Raw genomic sequence first — 23,118 nt, 5'->3', positions numbered from 1 at the left:
AAGGGAGGGAGGCATGATCAAAGGAAAGAGGGAGGGATGAAGACGCAGGAGAGAATATCCAAGACAACAACGGGACAAAGATGGCGACTGCTCCTGCAATGGGACGTCCACTGGCGTCCATACCTCCGACTCACCGGGAGAAACCAAGGCCGTGCTGCAAGCGTATTTCCTTCCCTTATTCTAATGGATGACCACCAGTAATACAAAGTGGAACCACTGCGCCAACCTCAGCCATCACTACCGCCAGGGTAACACGGTAAGCTCTCCGTCTACCTTAGCCTTTCCTCCGCTGCCGTTAGACCATCCAACCCTCAACACCCCGATGTCTGGTTACCATCACTCCATCCGAAGTATTTATCATGAGTTGCCATTCTTTTTGATATCACATTTTCTACCCATTTTCCTTCTTTTTCTTAGCCCTTTCATCATGGTCTTTTGGCTGTTAATATAGGCCTCTCTTTGCCATCAAAGGCAGCACATCAATTGCCTTGACTCCCAAGTGTATGTGTGAGGGTGAAAGGGAGAGAGTGGAGAAAAGAAAAACACCATGTATCAAAGATCAAGGCAAGCTTTCATGCCTTTTTTGGCCTTGGTTGGGCTTTGCTTTCCATCATCTTTCCATCGTCTTTTTCTACCTCTTCCAGTGCTACAGATGCTCTCCGAACCGACTGACAATTTGACTAAATCCTCGGTGGTCCAAATTTCACATTCACTAAAAGATGAAATTAGACGCTTTTGAAGGAAAATGGAAGAAAAGACTTTTTTTTTCTGTTCTTCTTTGAGAATATTCCGTTGCTTGTGGGTTCCTGGGCCACAGCTCTGCCCCAATGATGACAATACGTGAAACAATATTTGAATAAGCAGCAGGAGGGCAGCCAGCTAATCCACTGTGGCTAATCCAGTATTGGTGCAGGCCATATTGGTAGCTGGAGTATTCAACGCCATCACAATACACATCAGCAGGACGCCATGGCAGATATACTGACACTCCTACTACAGGCATGGCTGGGAAAGGCCAACAGATGGATGGATAGATGGAGATATGATAACTAGATAGGTGGATGAAAATACTGATAAAATATTTTCTTAATTTCTCAGTTTTAAATCTTCTTGTGTAATTTCAAACATTTTAAGAAAACTAAAAACAAAGATGTGGGTCAAAATAGGGGTTAAAGACATGAGCTTGAACTGCCATTCACGGCTTTATTACAATGTTCATATCTAATTAACCAATCCAAAATGTATATATCTCTACATATTTTGTCTCGGACACGTAAGGTTCACTGTGTTTTTAAAGGTTGTTTTTTTTTAAAAACAAAATGAATATTCTCAATTAATTTTCTTTAAGAGCACGATTCTGTTTATATTTCAAGAGGTACATAATGAAGATTTCACTCTCTGTGAGTATCTAAATGGGTCTTTGTGCTGAGAGGCCCCCAAGAGATAAGCCTGTTTCTGACAGGCCTCCGAACAGACACCCAAATCTGCTGTGGCAGCTGGAACAAAAGGACCCCTGCGCTGGACCAGTTCACTGACAAAAAGCCCCATCTCTGTTGTCCAGGGGGCCTGCCTCAATTTAAGAAGTGATAAACTACTTTTAACGTCACTGGAAATTATTATCATCACATAATTGACAGTGTTTGAAGAGTGGTTGAATCGTGGAAGCAGCCTTGTGTATGGTGTCGCGAATAAAGCCATAAACAATGAGGTATATTATGAAAATCCTTAGCAGTTATAGACTGAAACTGAAATTACAACAGTCATCTAACTGAGGGCAATTTAAAGAAATAAAAACTTGAGCTGAGTGTTTTCCATAAAAGTCCAGAACTGCTGCAAAACTAACTTGATCTCTGAATCAGAATTTCATATATTTAATTTGTTTGTTTTCAATGTTTTTACCCATAATAGGTGATACTCTCAGTTATAACATGATATCAGTCTGTGTGTCATGGAGTATCTTCATTTGCTTCCATCTAAGAGTAACTCAAGCTAAATTGTATAAGCTTTTTGCATGTAACGTTTAGACATGTCAAAGCTGGAAAAACTCAGTCGATGAAAACAGTTTTATTTATTGCTACTTTAGCTTTATTAAGCTTTGTTAAGAACAAGTAGCACTTGTTCTTTTCCTGCTTTAATACGGTACAAAACACCTGTGGATTAATATTAACCAAACGTAAATCAGAAGCATCCCTCATGATCTGTTCATGCACAATCTTGCCGAAGAAAAGAATAACATAGTTATACGGAGAAAATCACAGGAGCACAATGAAGCACAAACAAACACCTACTTATAAAACACCTGAAGCTATTCAACACTTACTTTCTCAAGTATACAGATAAATACATGGATAGGTAGATGATGTGGGGTGAGAGCCAGGTGTACAGTGCTCCCCTTGTGTGATGACCTTTCTTCAGCTAAGAGCTCAGACCTCAACAACATACACACACACACACATACATTGTGGAGGTTCATTATAGATTCATAAGTAGCTACATGCCCCCCACCCCTCCTCACCAAGACATCATAAAGGTCAAGTTCATCTTCGTCAGTATTCTCTCTTTGTCTCCCTCTCTCCTCATTGTCTCTGGGGGCACTGCAGTAGCCGTAACAACACCAGCCTGTTGCCACAGGAAGCTGTGCGTGCAGGTGCAGTGTGTATATCTGTTTATAACTGCGTGTTGAGTGCTGACAGAAATTGGCCAAAGTAATGTGAATACATTTCCATAATGAAGCATTTTCAGGTTGCCTGTAAGGTCTGTCTGTCAAGTATGTTGTTATTTTCTAAAGAATCTGCTGGCTGTCTTTCTTTCTGTCCCCTCAAACTATTCTCTGGATCGCTGGTTAAACAATTCCATCCGTTTAAAGATGTTTTAATGGTTTTATACGTTTAGGGTTAGCGAAGAATGCGAAAATAAAGTCAGACAGTTTGTTTAGAGGCCATGTTGTATCGGTGCATTTACACAGTCTTCTGTAAGCACGGTCCCTGAATTCTAACTTCATTGTAATGTTTCTCTTATCAAACTGGTAAAATCATAGTTTAGTTCATTTCTAATACTTTTAACTAAATGGTGAACATAACAGCCTGCTGTATGTAAAACAGAAACACACATTTGAAATGAGATTAGTCTTTAATATGTATGTTTTCTTTGCTTTTTAAATCAATATAGAATCTCATTAAATTCATTAAATGCAATACTATAAAACAGAATAAATAAATAATAAATAAATAAACATTGCTGCATATATTTGAAAGAATAATTTATTTGCATGAATAAATTAACCAAAAATAGGATTCAGATTTTGCTGGGGTTCACATTTTGACACAGGATCAACTACTTGTTATTAGTAGATTTTGGCACTTAGGGTGTAGTTTAATTATTTCTAGTTCGGTCAGTCATCTTTTTTCTTTTTTCTTTTTTTTTTTCCATCTCTTCCCTTCTCCACTATATTCAGCCACTTTTACCCAGACAAAACTAAATCTAACCAGATACAAATGGTTTTAAACTGATCTAATGGAGAGGATTGCTGGCGAGACAGTACTCCAGTCCCATCATGCAACACAACGCAATGCGCCTTCATGTCTTATGTACTGTATGTATTTACAAGGTAAAAAATATTGAACTCATTGTGTATTATTGACCAAGATATTGTCCAAAACTTTAATATCTTCATCAACATGTAAAAATATTATGGGATGACTGAAGTACAAAAGACAACAACAGAGTCACACACACAAACAAAATGTAGAGCTCAATACTTCTCAACATTCGACATTTTGAAGACATCTAATTTATAATATACACCTCCAACTACAATCCTGTCAGCCAGTCAGTCATTCAGACAGTAAGTCTCCACCTTATCATTGCTGTTATCAGACAGATTTGTCAGCTTGTAACACTCAGTCTCAGTTGACTCTGCACAGTGAATATATTTGAAAATCTGCACCAGTTTGCATTTACATGTATATCTTCACTGAATTAAATTGGAGCTGATGCTCTTTATTTACCCATTGCCATGGTGACTCATATTATTTCAGCTCCATATTTTTTTTTTCTTTATTGCCCACACATTCACTTAGCTTAGAGTGAGCATACTCAGAGCGGATTGCATTTGAGTCTGTTGACTCAGAGAGGGCGGTTGCACTCATAACCTGTGTGTAAGAAATGGGCAGAGGTCATCCATTGTCAGATATAAAGGCATTGCAGAATGAACCGAAAGTGGAAAAACTAACACTAACAGCAGTTAGGCTCTGGTTCCAAAAAACCTCTGGTTCCAGCTGATCTCCATTCAAAAAGCATCAATTTATTTGATAAATATGACTCCAGAAGTCAGATTTTCTTTATCTTTATATTTACTTCAGTTCTTAATGCTAATAGCTAATTCCTCTGGAAATAATTTCATAGTTAAATAGATATTATACCTCAAAGAGGGTAAATTTGTCTTATCGGCTATCAAACAATTTCTCTCCAGCAAAACTGTCTTGTCCAAAAATGGACACTTTTTAAGAGGAAGATGGCAAAAAGCTGTATTCAAGGCTTAAAAAATATGATGTCACAGTGAATGTAAGAATTTCTTAATTACAGACCAGTGTATTGGGATGTTAAGCTTTGTTAAAACTCTTACTATCCACATACACAACAGTAACTACAAAGTTGACAAAGAAGCAGCATTTCAAAAGACATAGTAATAAAACAAAGTAGCTTTCAGAAAACTTTCATGTAAAAAAAAAAGCCTAATCTTAAGGGAGAATGTGACTTTTAAGGTGAGGGATTTCTGTACGATATGCAATTCATGTCTCAAAGCTTGTCTTCAGATGAAGAGGACAGACAAATCAAATAGTAAGTCAGCAAAACGATTTCAGATACAACATATTTCTTACGGCAACATGGCAATATGGCAATTCATAGTGCATATATATATATATATGTATAACATATTTCTCCTTAAAAAGGTGCTACAACGTTGATTTAAAGCCATTTAAAGCCAGAAAGACTTCTGCTGTACAGCTGGCTCATTTTTGTGCACTGTTAATATTATTGCCATCATTTTTCAGCTTCTGGTTGCCATGGAGAAGCATTTTATCCAGGACTGGATAAAGACGAGGACAGGTGACTGGATCTCACCTGAGCCGCCAGATCCTGACCACCTCATGGGATTACAGGCCTGACACAAGTGATGGTGAGTTACTGTACATCATGTGTCTCAGGAGCAATACTCTACAAATTCAGCCAAAATAAACACACCGCAGGTTACATTACTTGTTTAGGATTGCAATTGTTAATAGTGGATAAATAATTTGTAATGATGATGTTATTGATTATGATTCAAATTTCCGCAACACTCAAGTCAAAGCCAGGTGGACATCACATTTAGTCCCTTATTGTCAGAAAACAAATCTCAGTCTCAATCTTGTTGTTAAATTGGGTCAGGCACTGGACTCTGGTAGTATTGCTGCAGTGGAGTGTGTTTGTTTTACTGCTCTTCATGTAAGTTACAAAAATTATTTTTAATTCTTTTAAATGAGAAAAGGGGCACTGTGGTTTAAATTTTAATGTTGGGCTTGTAACGAGTCAATTCTGGTGTCTGAGAAATTAAAAATATTAACATCTTATTCCATGTCACATATCCGTTTCATATATCTTTGTGGCATATCATTACTGTCACTTATACATGTCTGTTCATGTTAAATGACAGTTTCTTCTCCCTCCCCCTCTCTCCTACCCTCTGTCTAATACACGCACGCGCGCGCACTCATACACTCTATCACACACACACACACACACACCTACCACAGCTCCGCGCTCCTGAATGACTGACAGCCCGGTGAGGGAGAGTGACAAGGAGGATGCTCAGGTTGGCGGCAGCAGCGTGCTCCCTCCGTCCTGTCAGCCTTTCTGTCTATGGATATGAGCTTTTGGAGCTGATCCCCGGCACAAAGTTGGAGAGGTAAGTCGCTTTGTTATTGTGTGTGTTATTTTAGATTTGTCTCGTGCTCAGAGAGATTAAATGAGCAAAGTGAGCTGTACCTGGTTGTGATGCAAACTGTTCTTGTAACTGGAGGCTGTATTTATTGAACAATAATCGAGACTTGCTACTCTTCTGTATAATCGTATGTGGTCTGTTTAGCTTACTATAAATGTAATAACTTCTAATTGGTCTTTTCAAAGGCTCCGTTTATTGTGAAATATCCTTTACTTTATCAAATTATGTAATGACTTGATTTTACCACAAGGGACGCTCTTACGCGTATTTTTGCTACCCTGATATAGATCTGCGTGTGGTAGATCTAATATGCTCAATTAAAATTAAAATATGTTTAATAATTCATCTATTACACTTACAGACGTTTATGGTCATTCTAAATATATCTGAATAAAACCAGTCAAGATGCGTGCATTACAATGAGAAATAGAATAAACGGGCAAAGAAAAACTGTACTCTGGAAGATTAATCTGATGGATGAATGTGCTTTAATAAATTTTACCTACCTTACCACATAAATATGTAAGATTACTGTGTACATTAGATCAAATTGTATACATTCTTGGACAATCAATAACAATCTGTCTTACTGTGTAATAATATAGATATATAGAGAGAGGACTGGTTATCTGCTTATTGGCTTCTTTGCCTTCCAATGCATTTGAGAATTTAAAAAAAAAAGAACAGTGATCTATCTGTAATTTACAGTGCAGCCATTTCAGCAGCTCTTCGTCCATTTTGAGTAGTTTGCACCATGTACATTTTGGAGATGAAAATATATTTTTGTATTTCTTTTGGATTTGTTTTTGTTATACTGGATGATTTTAAAGAAAAATAGAAAGAAAGAACATAAAATGCCTGGAAATACGTTAAATAAAAAACTAAACATTCAGTGGAATATTTAAAATTAGCTCCAATTTGTCTAACTTCTATTTAAAATAATAAAAAAAAAACTTTAAATGACTTCCAGTTTCATGAATGATATTTACTCCATAAAATAATTACATTTCGAGTTAGGCTGTCAGCAGGGCAGGCAGACAGACAAACAAACAGACAGACAGACAGACAGACAGACAGACAGATAGATAGATAGATAGATAGATAGATAGATAGATAGATAGATAGATAGATAGATAGATAGATAGATAGATTAATTTGATCTGAGGGAAATTTGGGGACTCAGAAGCATACAAAGCGCAAGAATAGTAAAATTGTAATAGAATAAATAGATATAAATAAATAAATAAAATAAAATGGAAAAAATGTGTTTGCCCAAAGACTGTTGAGATAGGCTCCAGCTTTCCCGCGACCTTTCATTGGACTAAGTGGTTAGGATAATAAATGAATGAATGAATGAATGAATGAATGAATGAATGGAAAAAATGTGGTGTGACATTAAGTAACTTTTAGTTAACAAATAAGTATGTATATATTTACATAAACACAATAAATATATAAAAATGAAATGACCTGTAGGTGACAGTCTTCTCCTCTCCGCACAATCTGTGATGTTCTGGTGCCCTCTTCCCTCTACCTCTCCCCAGTGTGCTTTTGAATAGTCTGATGACCCTTGCTAGGAAGGATTTCCTGCATCTGTCTGTAGAGCAGCCTGCTGCTGAACAAGCTCCTCTGGGCTGTGATGGTGGCATGTAGAGGGGTGGCTGACATCATTAATGATGGTCAGCAGCTTGTTCAATGTCCTCTCTGCGGCCACCACAACAGACTCCAGCTCCAACCCAACCACAGAGCCAGCAAGTCTGATCAGTATGTCCAGTCTTTCTGGTGCTTTCCCACCAGCACACTACAATGGTAAACCATGTGCAGCAGTTTTATGCACAGCTGCAGGCTCCTCAGGAAAACAGGTTTTTTCACTGATAACCAACTGACTACCTAAAATTTTATGCTAATTTAATACTTTGCCTTTATTCAATAATGATTTATTGATAATAGCATCTTCTGTGAAAATTGACACTGAAAAAGAAAGATAAACATCTGGGATTTGTATGACTCTTGAAATACATTAAATCTTCAGTTACATTTGATTAAAAGCAGAAAAAAAACCTACTTAAAAGAAGAAGTATTTCACATCATAGAATACACAACACACTTTTTTTTGTACTATTTTGTCTTGGTTTATTAAAACATACCAACACTAAATGTTTAGTTTGTAACAAGCATTATATTTACATTTATACAAAATATTTTTATGTAGTGCAATGCTGTTAATGCTGAGTTTCTCAATGTTTATAAAAAGGACCTGGTTTGGTATAATATAGTATGGAATTCATTGGATTTCTAAACTTCCAAGCTTTCAGTCCAAGAAACTAAAAAAATAAATAAAATGTAAAAAATTATATATATATATATATATATATATATTTAAAAATAAAACTTCCTCAGACTTCTTGGCACGTTCTGCGTGTCGTTTCTATGTGTCACAGCTCTACAAACGTACTTCTCTTCGCACGTTGTCGGCGTGCACGCACGTCGTCTCTCGGTTTGTATTATTGCTCTGAAACTAACCACCATGGGGAGTTAAGGGCAAGGCGTAAGGGGATTTTTTAAATTACATTTAGTGACTAAAAGCCTTCCATATGCTGCGTTTTGGAGCATATTGTTCGCGCCAGTATCCCCGATGCAGCGGATTACGGGGGGCGGGCTTCCAGAGACGGTAGGACATAGACTTTAGTAAAAACACGGGACGTTAACGCACCTAGCTAAGCTAGCCAGCTAGTAAGCTAACAAACTAGCTAACAGTCCAAAGCTAGCTGGTGCTGCAGCCACTGGAGTGGAAAACGTGCCCTCGCTTTCTTGTTTCGTTTGATCCTACATCAGTTGGTTTGTTGTTGTTAATCATTCAGAAAGTTGACGCTGTTTCTGTAGGAGTTTGCATCGCAGGAGAAAATGTGTACTTGACGGTCATGTTTAGGTGTTTTGTACGCAGGCCTGTCTTCTGTGGCCGTGGAGTTTGTTGCCATACCCATCCCCCACCGTCTTTGCAGGCCAAGATGAATGAGACTCGCACTTCAAAGCATTGGCATTGCTGGTGGCATTGCTACAAGGGTAGTTAGCCGTCTTAGCTTGTTAACACCAGTTGATTGTTTGGAAAACGAAGTTTAGCTACAAGAAGTTAAGACATATTAACCGTTGTAGCACGAACAAGTGATAAACGACCGACAAAAACAACTTGGTGAAATTAGCAGTTTTCAGTTGTTTGTGGTCATACTGAAGCTTTCATGCCATGTAGCTGGTGGTTTGGAAACATCTAAAACACACATTTATTACTCAAATTACTTAAAGAAATATTTATAGCTTTGTGAGAGTGTGTCCTCATTAACTTCAATGAAATTCTGTGTTTATTCCCATTTTCAGCTTTGATGTTCCTGTTGTTTGTATATTAATTATATTTATGTATTTGTTTATTGGTATGCGTGATTATTTTAGTGGTCTGATGCTGTGTGGAGAACGAAGTAGGAGTTAGTCATCATTATGATTTTATTAGTTATGTTTATTTCTGTTGTGTTGACTCACATTGCTAAGCTAACTGATGTTCTTATTTCTATCCTAGGGTGAATTGTTTGGCAGCAAAACCATTGCTAGAGGGGAAGGTCTGACCTCTGCCTTGTGCAATCAGAGACATGAGCGTTGTCAGAGAATTACATGGGATTGGGTTCAGAGGCGGTGGAGGGGTTGTGGCCTCTCTGAGCGGCCCTACCCACTTTACCGAAGATGCCCCACGACCTCCAGTCCCCGGTGAGGAGGGAACTGACCTGGACCCGCCGGTCCAGTCAGTCAACACCCGTCCAAACACCCTTTCACAAACCCCTGGCTTTCCCCCATCATCTAAAATGGGGGATCCGTCAAGTTATGCACCCTCCTCTTCATCTGCGACCCCACGACGCCCTGACCTGGACTTGGGCTATGAACCTGAGGGCTCTGCTTCTCCAACTCCACCTTATCTCAAGTGGGCTGAGTCACTACACTCACTCCTCGATGATCAGGAAGGTACTCAGCTGTTCAGAGACTTCCTGAGCCAGGAAGGGTGTGCAGACCTTCTTGACTTTTGGTTTGCATGCTCTGGCTTCAGGAAGACCAGCCAGGAGAAGAGGGCAAAGCTGGCTAAGGTCATCTACAGGAAATACATAGTAGACGGAAGTGGGATTGTCTCTAGGCAGATCAAAGCAGCTACCAAGAGCTTCATCAGAGACTGTGTGGGGAAACAGCATCCAGACCCAGCCATGTTTGAACAGGTGATTATAACACTGAATATATGGTATGTTCGCGAAAAGTTCCTATATGAGGCTTGTATGTTGGGTTACAGAAGCCACTGGAGGATCATGCCTATATTATGATGCTGAAATAAGTTACTCAGCTATGCTGAAGGACTGGAATTTAAGGGTGATGCGATGGTACCCAAATGAATCTAAAATATGAGTGCAAGGTAATGCGCTAAACCAAAAAGTGTAGGTATTGTAATGACTGTGTGGTTTAAAAAAAAAAGGCGGTTTTGAATTTTCCTTTTCTGACATCTTGCCACCACATCTGTAAAAGTAGTTTAACTTCATTCTTATAAAGCCATCATAGTTAGTGCCACTGTCAGTATTTACGCCTAGGTTTCAGGGTCACTTGAACTCATGGCTAGTTCCATTATCATTTTTTAGCAAGCCCCAGGTACTTTATCATATAGATGATAAAGTGATATTTCTGAACATGCTAAGTGCAGTTTTTTGTACTGTTCGCTTGTGAGTTGTGTTAATTTTTCACCATGTTAATAGGGAGACTTCTCATATTAAGTCAGAAGTTGTGCCACAAAACAATTTATCTGAACCTCAGCCAATTTAATAGCAGGTATCTGTGCTCCAGAAACTAAATGAACCAAGTGTCCTTCTAGATAAATGCAGTCAAATTGGTCATAGTCAAGTGCTATTCAGTCTTGTTGCAACGTTGTACTTATTTGGAGTTAGCAATAGCAAAAGTCGACTTTCGATTGCTGATTTGTCAAACCACAGTTCTTTAAAAGTGTTGGTAATGAAACCCCACCAAAAGACCCTGAAGATAGTTTTGGTTTCTCTTACTCCCCCTCTCTGCCCTCTTTTTACTCCTGGATCACTTTCATTCTCTTTGTTCATTGCTAATGCAGGAACTTTGTCCACTGTAGTTGTTTAAGGTGTCTTGGGGCTCAAGGTGTTTTGAGGGGAGAAATTTTACCCCTAAAAGTGGCCTTGGTACTGAGGTTGTATTGTTGAGACTATTTTGAACCTTTGGGGTTCATGAGTATTTCTCATTGGATGAGTTTTCACAGGCTTTATGTCTCAGTCACCTCATGTTTAATCTCCACAGTGGCTCATAAAATCATTAAGATTAACATTTAGTTGTACTACGGCCATGTTTGTTAATGTCCTTAGACAGAACATTAATAGTCATCTGTCATTCATACCCAACTCCAGTCAACTGAAAAACTACAGGTGTAATAAAAACTTTAGTGTTCAAGGGAGCTGCAGAATGAATGAGGTGCTGACATTGTGGGGGGGCGGGAGGAGTGAATCTGAGCATTAAAATTTTAATGTTTCATTGTGTCACATTTCACATTAAAAGAACAATACTAAAACTAGGGCTGGTCGATTATGACAAAATTATAATCACGATTATTTTGACTGAAATTGAGATCGCGATTATTTAACACAAGTATCCAGTATTTTTAAACAACGCTGCGCGTCCTGGTGTTCTCGACGGTTGAGAGGAAATAATAACATTGGTAACATTCGTGATGTTATCTAAGACACAAGGAAGAAGCGTTGAACAGTCTTATTGAGGTGGGCAGGAATGATTTCCTGTAACGGTCCGTGTGACAGCGAAGCACGGACAGTTGTCATATTATAACCAACTGTCACATGATAACTGTCTAATGCACAGTTCTGAGTTGTTTAATCCGCTTTTACTGCTTACATAGGAACTATTTTACATTGGCCTCGATGTACGTTTTATGCCAAACAACCGCTGTCAGGCTACAGCGCGTTTCTCTTTCACCTGTTAAAAGACAGCTGATCTGAACCAGCTGATTAACGCGTTGCTATGGTAATGCCCATAACGGAGGGATTTTAGTGTTTAACTCGCCGAACTATGTATATGAAAATAATGCAGTCAGTTCTCACTGACAATGGTATAAACTATTTTGTACTTCTACAACCTACTGCAATTATTTTACATTGACCTGCAGCCGGAGCCGACTGAGACTGGCCGCCTGGGAGTGCTTTAGGATGGGATGGGCTCCCGCTGCTCGTTCGCTACAGTAACTACAGAACAAATGTGCCTTCAAGTCAGTCGCAAAAACACCAGAAAAGTCTCTAATAACTCCAGTAAAAGTTGTTAGATTTGTCTCTAGTCGCTTTTAACAAAAAAAAAAAAAGTCGCTATATTTTGAAAAGTGGCTGAATGAAACCAAAGCGGCTGTGGGAGGAGTTTACAGCACACCACTGCAATGCCAGTGACACTCGATAGACAGCTGAAGTTACCAGGAGAAGAAACTGCAAAGAGAAAAATAATCGCACCCTTTTATTTTTATGATTGTTGAAAACCCAGATTGTAATTGAGATATAAATCTGATTAATCAGCTAGCCCTAACTAAAACACCCAGATTACATAGAAATATCTGACATTCACAGAACTTGTATAAGAACAACTGTTTCCTGATTAAAATCAATTAAAAAACTAGATACATTTTTTTGCTTTTTTCCTAAAATTAAGAATATCTAAGCGTAAAACTAGTGTGAACTTCTAAAATCCCATTGATACACACACAATGGGCAGGTTTTAATCTGGCGCATGCAGTGCTCCAGACTAACCCTTTGTATTGGTTGCACTTCTGCTCTCTTAATTGGACTGCACCTACAAAAAATTGAGGTTCACACAAATTTTCACAGGTTTGCTCACAGAACCATATTTTGATACATTTTAAGGATTGCCATCTAGTCATTACCCCCATACTTTCATTATTTGAGTTAATTTGAGCAAGAATGAATTTTAGGAATATGTTTGTTTTATGTGAAAGACAAATGTTAAGTAGAAAAAACACCTCATTTAACAAACAAAAGAAAACAAATCTAAACATTTTAAACTTTGAAATGAATCATGAGGCTGTGCTGCTTCTGTCACATTTTCCTCTTCCAGAAGTACATTTAATCCAATGTTTTTAATGTAAATAATCCACTTTGACTTAAATTTGATTTAAAAAAAAAAAAAAAAAAAAGCAGCTCCTCTTACACTATACTGGATGCCACATCTATGGCTGCCAACCAGTAATAAACGTCTTCTTTTTTTTTTCCTTTTGGGAATGTAATTCCAAATGCCTGCCACATAACAGAGCATATGACTGGATCAAAGCCAGTCAGGGGTGAAGGCCTACTCCATCTCAACAGACAGAAATGCGGGGAGTCCTGCACCTAAACCTGCCAAATTTTAGACATGCTGGTGCAACCAAGGAAAGATTATTTTAATTTCATGTGCAACTCAGTTGGTCACCATCTAGATCTCTGGTATGATCTGCATGTCAGAGGAGTTGCACAAATCATATCAGGAAATAACACAATCCATGGTTTTCCTAACCATTATTCAGTGCTGCTCCCTTACACATGCTTGCACACAAACACACAAATGAATAGTTGCTGCGCTCATTATTATAATTGCAGCAAAAAGCTGAAGTAATAAGCCACTTGCAGTCCTGTTAAGCAGCACCTGTTCAAGAATGTCCTTCCATCCACCACCCCCATGTTTCATTCTGCCGCAGTATGCATGTTGGTATGAATTATGACAATATGACAAGTTGAGGTTAAAGGGGGGGAAAAAAGGGACTACAGGGACTTTAGGGTTAGTGAGTTGATTTATTGTCCAGTTTGCATAAAGGACTATTGCAGTGTGCACTGTTGCTCTTTCACTAAATGAACCCATGAGGATTATTATTGTTAAAATGACCAATAACTGAACACACCCCTCTTTATCTGTCTGGATGGGGTATTCACTGTGTAGGGGGCTTTATACATTTTTGCTGTTTTAATTTTGTTAGTCTCTTTTTTAAAATGTCTGATGTTGAGAAGAATTAAGATGTAAGAGATACATCAACAACTTTAGGTTTAATTGGACATTTATGTAATTTTTGGGTCAACTTACACTTAAGTCCTTATATGAGACCTGTGTGTGTGTGTATGTGTGTTTCAGGCTCAGACAGAGATCCAGGCTATGATGGAGGAGAACACTTACCCTTTGTTCCTCAAGTCAGATTTGTACTTGGAATACACTCGGACAGGAGGAGAGAGCCCCAAACCTAATCCTAGTGATCAGAGCCCTTCATCAGGGCCAGCCAAGCCTGTGCCCGGCTACCTGCCTACACTTGCTGAAGATGAAGAGTGGAGGTGATACAAGCTTGACTCTTTGCATTGCACTGCAATTCTTATGTTTTACACAAGATCCGTGTTTGTTGTGTGGCAGAATTCAACGAGAAATATCCTCTTGACTTTTCTCAGCTGGTCAGTTTTCAGTTCCAGGTGTATGACTGTGTATCAATGTTTGAAAGCGTTTTCATCGTGCGAGTGATGGAATGTATCCATGTAACGGATATTTATGTGCTTTTAGGTGTGGAAGTGGTGGGGAAGTCAGGGAAGTGGAGGAAGAGAAAGACGAGTGTGGAGATACACCAGCTGGCAGGTTGACTCAGAGCCTGCTGATGCAGACGGCACCGCAGAGAGCCTCGAGCAACAGGAGGAGGCAGGACAGCAGGGAGTACAGGTGTGTGCTGTCGTTCGTGTTGCAGACGAATCATTGTACAAAGGAGATATAAATATATTCATTCATTTTATCGTTTAACTTGAAGTAACCCTCTAAATATATAACCCAGTTATTTGATCACAAGCACTTTCTGGTGAAAGAAAAACTACATGTGCTTTTAAAAGCTTTGATAATTTTATATATTATTTAGAGTATGCATGTAAAGAAAAAAATGTGAGTTTTGCTTGTGGATTTGAAAGAACATGTAATGTGTGTTTGTTCATTTTATCTTTTAATGGCCTATAAATCATATTTTATATAGACAGCTTATGCAGCCTGTGCAATAAATACATAACCAAAACTTCTTTCAGTTTTATTGTATACAACTCGATAGATGTCTTCAGCTCCCCCTGACACTTTATTGTCCAATCATTCTGTTCATTTTTTTTTTTTTTTTTAAAGAAAATATTGTTGTTTTAAAGATAAAGTTCAAATAATAAATTTTATTTTTCCTTTGCATTGTATATTTTGTGCTTTACAGAGAAAGACAGAGAATAAAAAGATTTATGTTCAGATCGGACATTAACAATTGGGACTTAAAGACAGAATAAAAAGAAACTTCTATGTGATATTCTTCGTGCATAGTTTCATGCTCATTTGTAGAAGCAGATAAGTCACAATGTCTTAATTCCTCACCAGACCGTGGAGAGAGCCGGTAAACCCGTACTACGCAAATATGGGCTACGCTCGTGCTCCAGCAACCAGTGCCAATGACAGTGAGCAGCAAAGCATGTCAAGTGATGCGGACACACTGTCACTGACCGACAGCAGTGTGTAAGTACACGCAGTGATAGCAAGTAATCACAACATGTTATTTTGATTTTTACTTAATATCAGCATACTAAATGATATTAAAGCTCTGATTTATGTAACAATCTGTTAAGATCTTTGGTTAATTGCTCTTTGTGTGTGTGCAGAGATGGTATTCCTCCGTACAGATATCGAAAGCAGCATCGTAAAGAAATGCATGAAAGTGCCAAAGCCAATGGCCGTGTGCCCCTACCTCATATACCTGTGAGTACAGATGCTGATAATTTAGCCTTCTGCCAGCATTCACAGCTGAATTGGTTTGGCGTTGTACACATTGTGACATGTGCAAAGCTTTAAACACTCAAAGGCTGTTTTAAGATGTATCTACTGGATAGTTGTTTCTCAATCCTGAGTAACATGTCTGTATGAGCATCAACAGTTTGTTTACAGCTTGTTTGACAGTCAGTTGCTTATGAATTTAGAAACATGTTTCACTTACATGTGGATACTAGCCTTTTTAAAAAAAATATATTTGCCATCTGACCAATAACTACTATAGGTGTCATTCACACTCGTTGTCCAGTCAGAGATAATAAGTGTGTGTCCCACACATATATGAGTTCAGAACCAGCATGTTGTTCAGAAGTAGTTCAGACATCATTCTAGCTTGAGCAGAGAAAAGAAATGAAAATCTCCATGAACTACTTTCTGTCGCTAATCATTTTAAGCAATTTCAGGAAATCACAGCGTTAAATTGTCATCAAAAGCCAAGTTGAAAAGAACATTTTTTTTAGAGACTGGAAGCAGCCAGTGGTCACTGACTGAGAAGTAACATTTCACTGAACCATCTTATGATTTATTAGAAACTGTTCATGTTTTAGAAAGATAAATAAACTTTTCTATATCTTAAACGTCTCTGCTTTAATATAGAAGCTTGGCTTTTTAATTTTGGCAAAAGATGTGTAAATTAAAAGTAAGTGCAATATCTTTTCTTTCTCTGATTAATTTTTTCTTCATATAAAGCGCACACATCGAATGCCAAAGGACATCCACGTGGAACCAGAGCGGTTTGCAGCGGAGCTCATCAGCAGGTTGGAGACCGTTCTCAGAGACCGAGAGGCTGAGGAAAGACTTGAAGAGAGGCTGAAGAGAGTAAGACTGGTGAGTTTACAACTGCTGGTCAACTTTCTTTCAGGTGGTATTGATTTGTTTTACAGGTAGGATTCAAGTCTCGCTGGTGTGTGTTTTCACAATTATTTCCAGTCTTTAATTTTGTAAATATAGTCTGGACACTGGTTATCAGTTTCTCATATATTTAGTGAGAAAATAATCTAATATTTGCATATCTGGAAAAGAAACATTTGTCCTTTGTCTACAGGAAGAAGAAGGGGAAGATGCTGACATTTCCATGACAACCTCCATATCCTCTCATACCATACCACTCTCCCTCCCCTCATCTTTTGCACCTCTGTATGGTGCCTGTTATTCAGAGACCACTGCTAACTCAGTAACTGCCGCCACTTACGGTGGCCTGGTTGCCATGGAGGATTCCCATGACGATGACCCAGAATCTATTTTGGATGAGCATGTACAGCGAGTGATGAAAACCCCAGGCTGCCAGTCGCCGGGAGCAACAAACAGCACCTTAGGAGGAGCAGGTCGGCACACTCCTCCGAAATCATCCCGCTCACCTGATGGAGGAATTGGGCCACCTCACTACCGGGGCGGTCACAGTCTGCCTGCTGCTGGAGTCAAAGGTAAGAGAGTCTCAGCAGGAGATTTTTATGGGACAAGATGTAGGAGCGCATGATCAGTGAAATGAATCTGTACATTACATGGTACATCAAAACATGGGACATGAACTCTTTGCACGCATTTCCGCATTTTCTGTGGAATAATATTTTTTTTAATTCACTAGTTGGTGTCTCACTGGTGACTTCTGGACAGTGTGTTCATCGCGATTAAGAAACGTGTGTCCTGATGTGACTCATTGGTTTAAGAGAGTATTAATAGTAATATTAGAGCACAAAAAGCAGCAATACAGATGCATGTCAACATTGGGAACCTTTTAGTAAAAGCTATGGAGGTTGAGCAAACAGTTGAACAAAACAGCTGCTTGGAGAAAAACTCAATGTTTCATACTTGTTGATTTAGAAACAGATTAAACATCCTTTCCGGCAGCCAGTTGTCATTAAAGCCAGTGTTTGCTCCTGAGGTGTGTGTCCACCTGGGCTCTCTGGTTGCTCTGCTGTGCCTGTTCTCTGTAGTTGAGGCCTGTTTCTCTGAATGATATGCAGCAGTAAAGAAACGACTGCTAAACAAAGAGCTGTTACTCATCTGACAATGGTGACCCGTTTTGGTAGGAAATACCATGAGGACTATTGCATGTTTACTGGGACTTCATGAAAAAATGCAGCTAATATTTTGCTTTGATGACAAATAAAGATAGTTAATTGTTTTGTTTTTAATTAGATTATCTTGACTATAATTTATAATCAGCTTTAGAAAGGAGGACTGTTCTGAAGTCCTAGTTATAATACAATTCTAATTAAAACTTAAATGTATAATCATGTGGACCAAAGCGTATTGTAAGTGCTGTCGATTAGGGAATCTTAGCTCTGGCCATCATGCCCCGCTGTTCTACAGACTTTCAATGTTTCTCTGCTGCAACACACCTGACTCAAATGAATGGTTTTAGGTCTGACTTGTTCTGACCTTGTCAGAAATCTATTTAATTTGAATCAAGTGTGTTGCAACAGAAAAAAAAATCTTAACATCTGCAGGGTAGTGGGGCTTGAGGACCAGGATTGGGAATGACTGCTGTTGTTTCAGCTAATAGTGTGATTTTTTTCTTTTTTTTCTTCCTTAAGTTAAATGCAAAACCTAATTTAAGATCAGCTTTACTGAATGACCAACTCCTGATTTGCTTCAGGTATCCATCACCATAAGCAGCTGTACCACCACAGAGGAAGAGAAGGGCTGGAGGAGACGGGCTGTAGGCCTCCGGCCGGCTTCCTGTGGAATGGTGACCCAGCCAGTCAATACACAGGAAGAAGGAACTATGCTGATGGAGCCGGAGCCAGTACTCTTGAGGGGATGGGTTACAAGTACATATGTTTTTTTTTGTTTTTTTTTAACATGTAGTAGAAATAATATGAACACCATCCCATTCTGTTAATTAGTTGGATGGCTTCAACTGATTTGCTTCTGTTTTATGTCACATTGTGCAGTAGCAAAGGTAGCACACTATCACGGAGAGGATGTAAGAAGACATCAGACACAACAGGCAAAGGTGATGAGAGTGGGCGGGGCCTGGAATCCCAAGTGCCACTGGAAGACCTGGAGAGAAACCAGAAGATCATTCAGTGGATGATGGAGGGTGACAGACAAAGGAAAAGCTCTCATGGGTAAGTGATGTTTTATCATTCATTGTTTGTTTAAACATGCAGAAAAGTTAGATCATTATATGTTATTATTAATATTATTTCATTTTATTTATTTATTTATTTTTTTAAATAATAAGACAATTTTCTGATTCTAAAATTTTGTCCAATATTTTTTTCCCAGTGGCAGCACCAGTAGCTCCAGGAGGACAGGAACCAGTACTGAGTCTCCACGTCCGACTTCAGTGGAGCGGCCCGGAGCTGTGCATCCCTGGGTCTCAGCGCAGCTGCGTAACAATCCCTCCTCAGTGTCCACAGCTATCCCTGGCTCATCGTCCACCCAGGTCCAGCCTTCACACCCTTTCATCCAAGACCCAGCCATGCCCCCAAACCCAGCTCCCAACCCACTCACCCAGCTGGAGGAGGCCAGAAGGAGGCTCGAAGAGGAGAGGAGGAGGGCTGCACTTCTACAGGCGAAGCAGAGGTACATGTCGAAATCTTTATCGTTTAAAATCAGATTTCCAGTGTTTTCTCTGCGCATGTTCTTGTTTTGGGGTGATTTTTAGAAGGGTTTTCTTTTTCCCAGGCATAAGTCTGGGAAGCGGCAAGTATGTGAGAACATGACTGTTGCATACTACTTCTGTGGAGAGCCAATCCCATATCGAACATCAGTCAAAGGCCGTGTTGTGACTTTGGGCCAGTTTAAGGAGTTGCTTACCAAAAAGGGCCACTACAGGTTAGAATACATTATGCTTTCCTTTTGGGAAAAATGGCATGTGTGAAATGTGTTTATAATCCATTCTTGAAAACAAACAATACATATTTGATGTCAATTTGCAGATTTTACTTCAAGAAAGTGAGCGACGAGTTTGACTGTGGTGTGGTGTTCGAGGAGGTTCGTGACGACGATGCCATCTTGCCTATATTTGAAGAAAAGATTGTCGGGAAGGTAGAGAAGGTTGACTGAAATTTGGGAACAGGAAAATGAAACAAATGATTGTTTTTAAAAAGAGGAGGTGGCCAAAAAGAAGGTTCAGGTTGGGGAAAAAACTTCACCTCCGACAAATTGAACCTGAGGAAGTAGAAAGATGGACGGAGCAGTGTGTAAACGGAAGGGAGATTGTGCTGCATAGAAGCTGAAGTATTAAGGAGGTGGACTTTACTATATTTTTTCAAAATTGAAATTTGGTTATCTGTGTCAGCACCTCGATCAAACCAACATAAAGAAGCTCGACCTCATGATACTAGCGGGGAACAAAATATTTCTCCTGTCCTTTCTCCATTTCGGAGCTTCATGGAGAGCTGTAAAAAAAATACGTCTGACCAGTCTTCCACGTCTGCAATGATGGATGGAAAAGGGTGACGGGACTTCTAGAAGGAGAAAGGATAAAGTTGTCTTCCACTTCTGCTCTTGAGGAGTATGTCCTCCGCAGACCATTACGATGCTGCTACATTACCATGGAAACTTCAATCGGTGCTTGGGACAGTCTAGAAAGCGGTTTTGTTCCTTTCAGGAGTCTTGCTGCCTTTTGCTGTCTCTGTTCTTCATGAGCTGGCGATGGGGGAGGGAGAGGACAGAAGAAATTGGGCGGTGGAACTTTAAGCCTGCTTCTCCTCTCATTGACTCGATGGCCTCAAAACAGAGAAGCATGCCCGCTCTCAGTTTGTAGGCATCACATGGTGATATGTCACATCAGCATGTTCTGACAACAGTTCTTTGCATAACTTGTTTACCAAAGCTACATATTTTTGATAAGACAAGTATCTTCACTACTTGTTTTCATTTTATTTGAATTGTATATGTACAAGGCAGGTACTATTACTTATTACAGCAGCTTTTTTTTTTTCTTCATATCTCAATATTGTATTGTGTATGTTGTGAAAATGGTTCATTAGTAACGTCAGGGCAGCCATTTTTTTCCCTCTTTAAACCACATTACACCTCTTCATTTTTTTTTTTCTCAAAGATGAGTTTTAGCTCATTCTTTTCTTGTTCACCATCAGTACTCTTATTTTTTTGTGTGAGTGTGTGAGATTTTAAAACATGTCTTCTCATGTGACTGAATTTTTCTGACTTTCTGTTCAAAGCCTGTGTACTTAACTCCAAGTTCATTCTGGGTGCCTGCCTGTCTGCCTGCCCACCCGGCCAGTGCCATCACTCTCCACTCGCTTGTTCTGAAGCGTGCTGCTGAGTGTGTAAGCTCTTGTCCTTCTTGTATGCCTGAACTCAGCCAAAGAGCATAGTATGTGTCATATATGCCTAAATGTATGTCTGTGCTTTAGTATGAAATGTTTTTTTTTCTTCTTTTTTTTTTCATCATGAGCTGAAGGGAATATATTTGTTGCAGAATCCCAGAAGTAAAACATTGTTGTGTGAGCCAGACTGAATTGACTTTTTTTTTTTTTAATCTTGAGTCATTAATTTGAAATTTGGAAACAGGTTAAAAGTTAAAATAAAATTGACTTTAAAAAATACTTTATTAATCCCAAAAGGAAATTGCAAAAAAAAAACCCAATGTCAATACATTAAAAGCAGCTGCTGTCAGTTTATAGGAAAAAGTGGAAATGGAGGAACTGCTGGCATATTAATGTCAAACTCTTTGCAATTATTGCAAAAGGTAATTATATTTCTGTTTTTGTTTTTTTTGTGTTTTTTTTTTTTTGATGGTTGGTCCATTATAAATTGATTAGATTGATTCTATATAATCTACATTTTCAGTTCCCTTGATCTTGTATCTGAAAACAACTTGCCTGAACAAACATTGTTTTTAAAGTATTTGTAAACCGAAAAGCAACGAAGAAATGCTTTTAACTGAGAGGCTGGAAAGAAAAAATGAATGCGCTTTCTTCTGGAGTGATTGTTGCAAGGCTCTTTGCTCCAACTCTTAAAAAAAAAAAAAAAAAAAAAAAAAAAAAAAAAAAAACACATGTTATAAGGAAAAATGTAGGGTTTCTGAACCAGGCTGTTTCCAGTCATTATTGTAACCTCAGTTTATTTGCTGCATGTTGTGGCCTCATATTTATTGTACAGACATGAAAGCTGTATTGAATCATTTCGTTCAGCTATTGCCGATGTCAAGGAAACAAAAAAAGAAACGCTTTTTCGAAAAATGTATCACTAGTCCTTTAAATTGCTTGCGTCAGTACTATACTGCAGTAAAACCTTGATGCCAGGATATCATAAAGCACAGTGCAGCAAGTGCACTAATGCACACCAGCTATGTAAGCTGAATGTTTTTTTTTTAAAATTGCTTTTCCCCATATCCTGAAAGGAATTACTTAATTGATCATATCATGCCTGTCTTCAGTATTGATCTCAAGCTGTTGGCCCGATTGTTGTGTGTTACATTTGTAGCTAGTTGAATGTGTTTTTCAAAGAGGTATTGCAGGAATGTCAAAAACAAGTTGTCCAGGCTTCAGCCCGGCAGGGGAAGCATAAAACCAGAAAACATTTGTCCTTACAATCCTTTATGCCTTCAATATGGAATATAAAATTTAGTTATGTACTTGTTTATAATTAAAAATAATAATAATCACAAGCATGTTTATAAGGAATGTTTTCTGGATGAGTTTTTTTTTCCCTTTTGTTTCTGTGCACACTGCTAGGGCCCTCTGATAACTTCTCTGGTTAGAACTTACTGACATTGAAATGATGATCCTAAAAAGCTGTTTCTCCTAATTGTGATTTGATGAACAAAAAAACTTCATCTGCTGCAATGTTTTGTGTGAAACACAGTGCCTTTATATCATGTTATCTTTCATGTTTATTGAAGCAGTCCATGCTTTTATTGAAAGCTTTTTTTTCTCCTCTGTCAGTCCCAGTGTACTTTTAGACAGTCATGCTTATCTCGAATCATTTTGGATCAACCCTGTGCTGTAAATATGTACATTATCATTTCATACGCGTCTTTAGACTTGCACCACGTCCATGGTGTTACTGTTTTTCAACACCAGATGTCACTGTGCTGGTTCCACTTGTACATTTCTTTTAAAAAGGTACTTCATAATAAAGATGTTGAATAAACTTTTATTCTTATTTATTGTTCAAATAGCAACTCATTGCAACCCTCTGTGGTATGTAAGCAGCAGAAGTTACAACGTTGACAGGTGTTCCTGATGATCACTCCATATATAAACGCAAACATGTCCTTTAAAGTGTATTTTGGATCATAAGGGCTAGATTGC

At 38.6% G+C, this 23,118-nt stretch overlaps 1 protein-coding gene across 1 annotated transcript; it reads left to right on the top strand.

Annotated features, from left to right (window-relative positions):
• Positions 1-8,535: 8,535 nt before the first annotated feature.
• Positions 8,536-22,908, top strand: LOC306774419 (axin-1-like). Its single transcript, XM_079264443.1, is given in 14 exon segments — positions 8,536-8,654; positions 9,552-9,659; positions 9,661-10,233; positions 14,195-14,388; positions 14,609-14,761; positions 15,440-15,574; positions 15,718-15,814; positions 16,574-16,711; positions 16,929-17,307; positions 18,483-18,657; positions 18,781-18,957; positions 19,118-19,417; positions 19,520-19,669; positions 19,774-22,908. Coding segments are annotated over 14 exon segments (2,742 nt in total). The 5' UTR covers positions 8,536-8,618; the 3' UTR covers positions 19,901-22,908.
• The last annotated feature ends 210 nt before the right edge of the window (positions 22,909-23,118 follow it).

Source organism: Telmatherina bonti, assembly GCF_933228915.1.
Source record: "Telmatherina bonti genome assembly, chromosome: 3".
Taxonomy (NCBI): Eukaryota; Metazoa; Chordata; class Actinopteri; order Atheriniformes; family Telmatherinidae; genus Telmatherina; species Telmatherina bonti.
The sequence above is the reverse complement of the archived record's forward strand: the minus strand, read 5'-3'. Positions and strand labels throughout refer to the sequence as shown.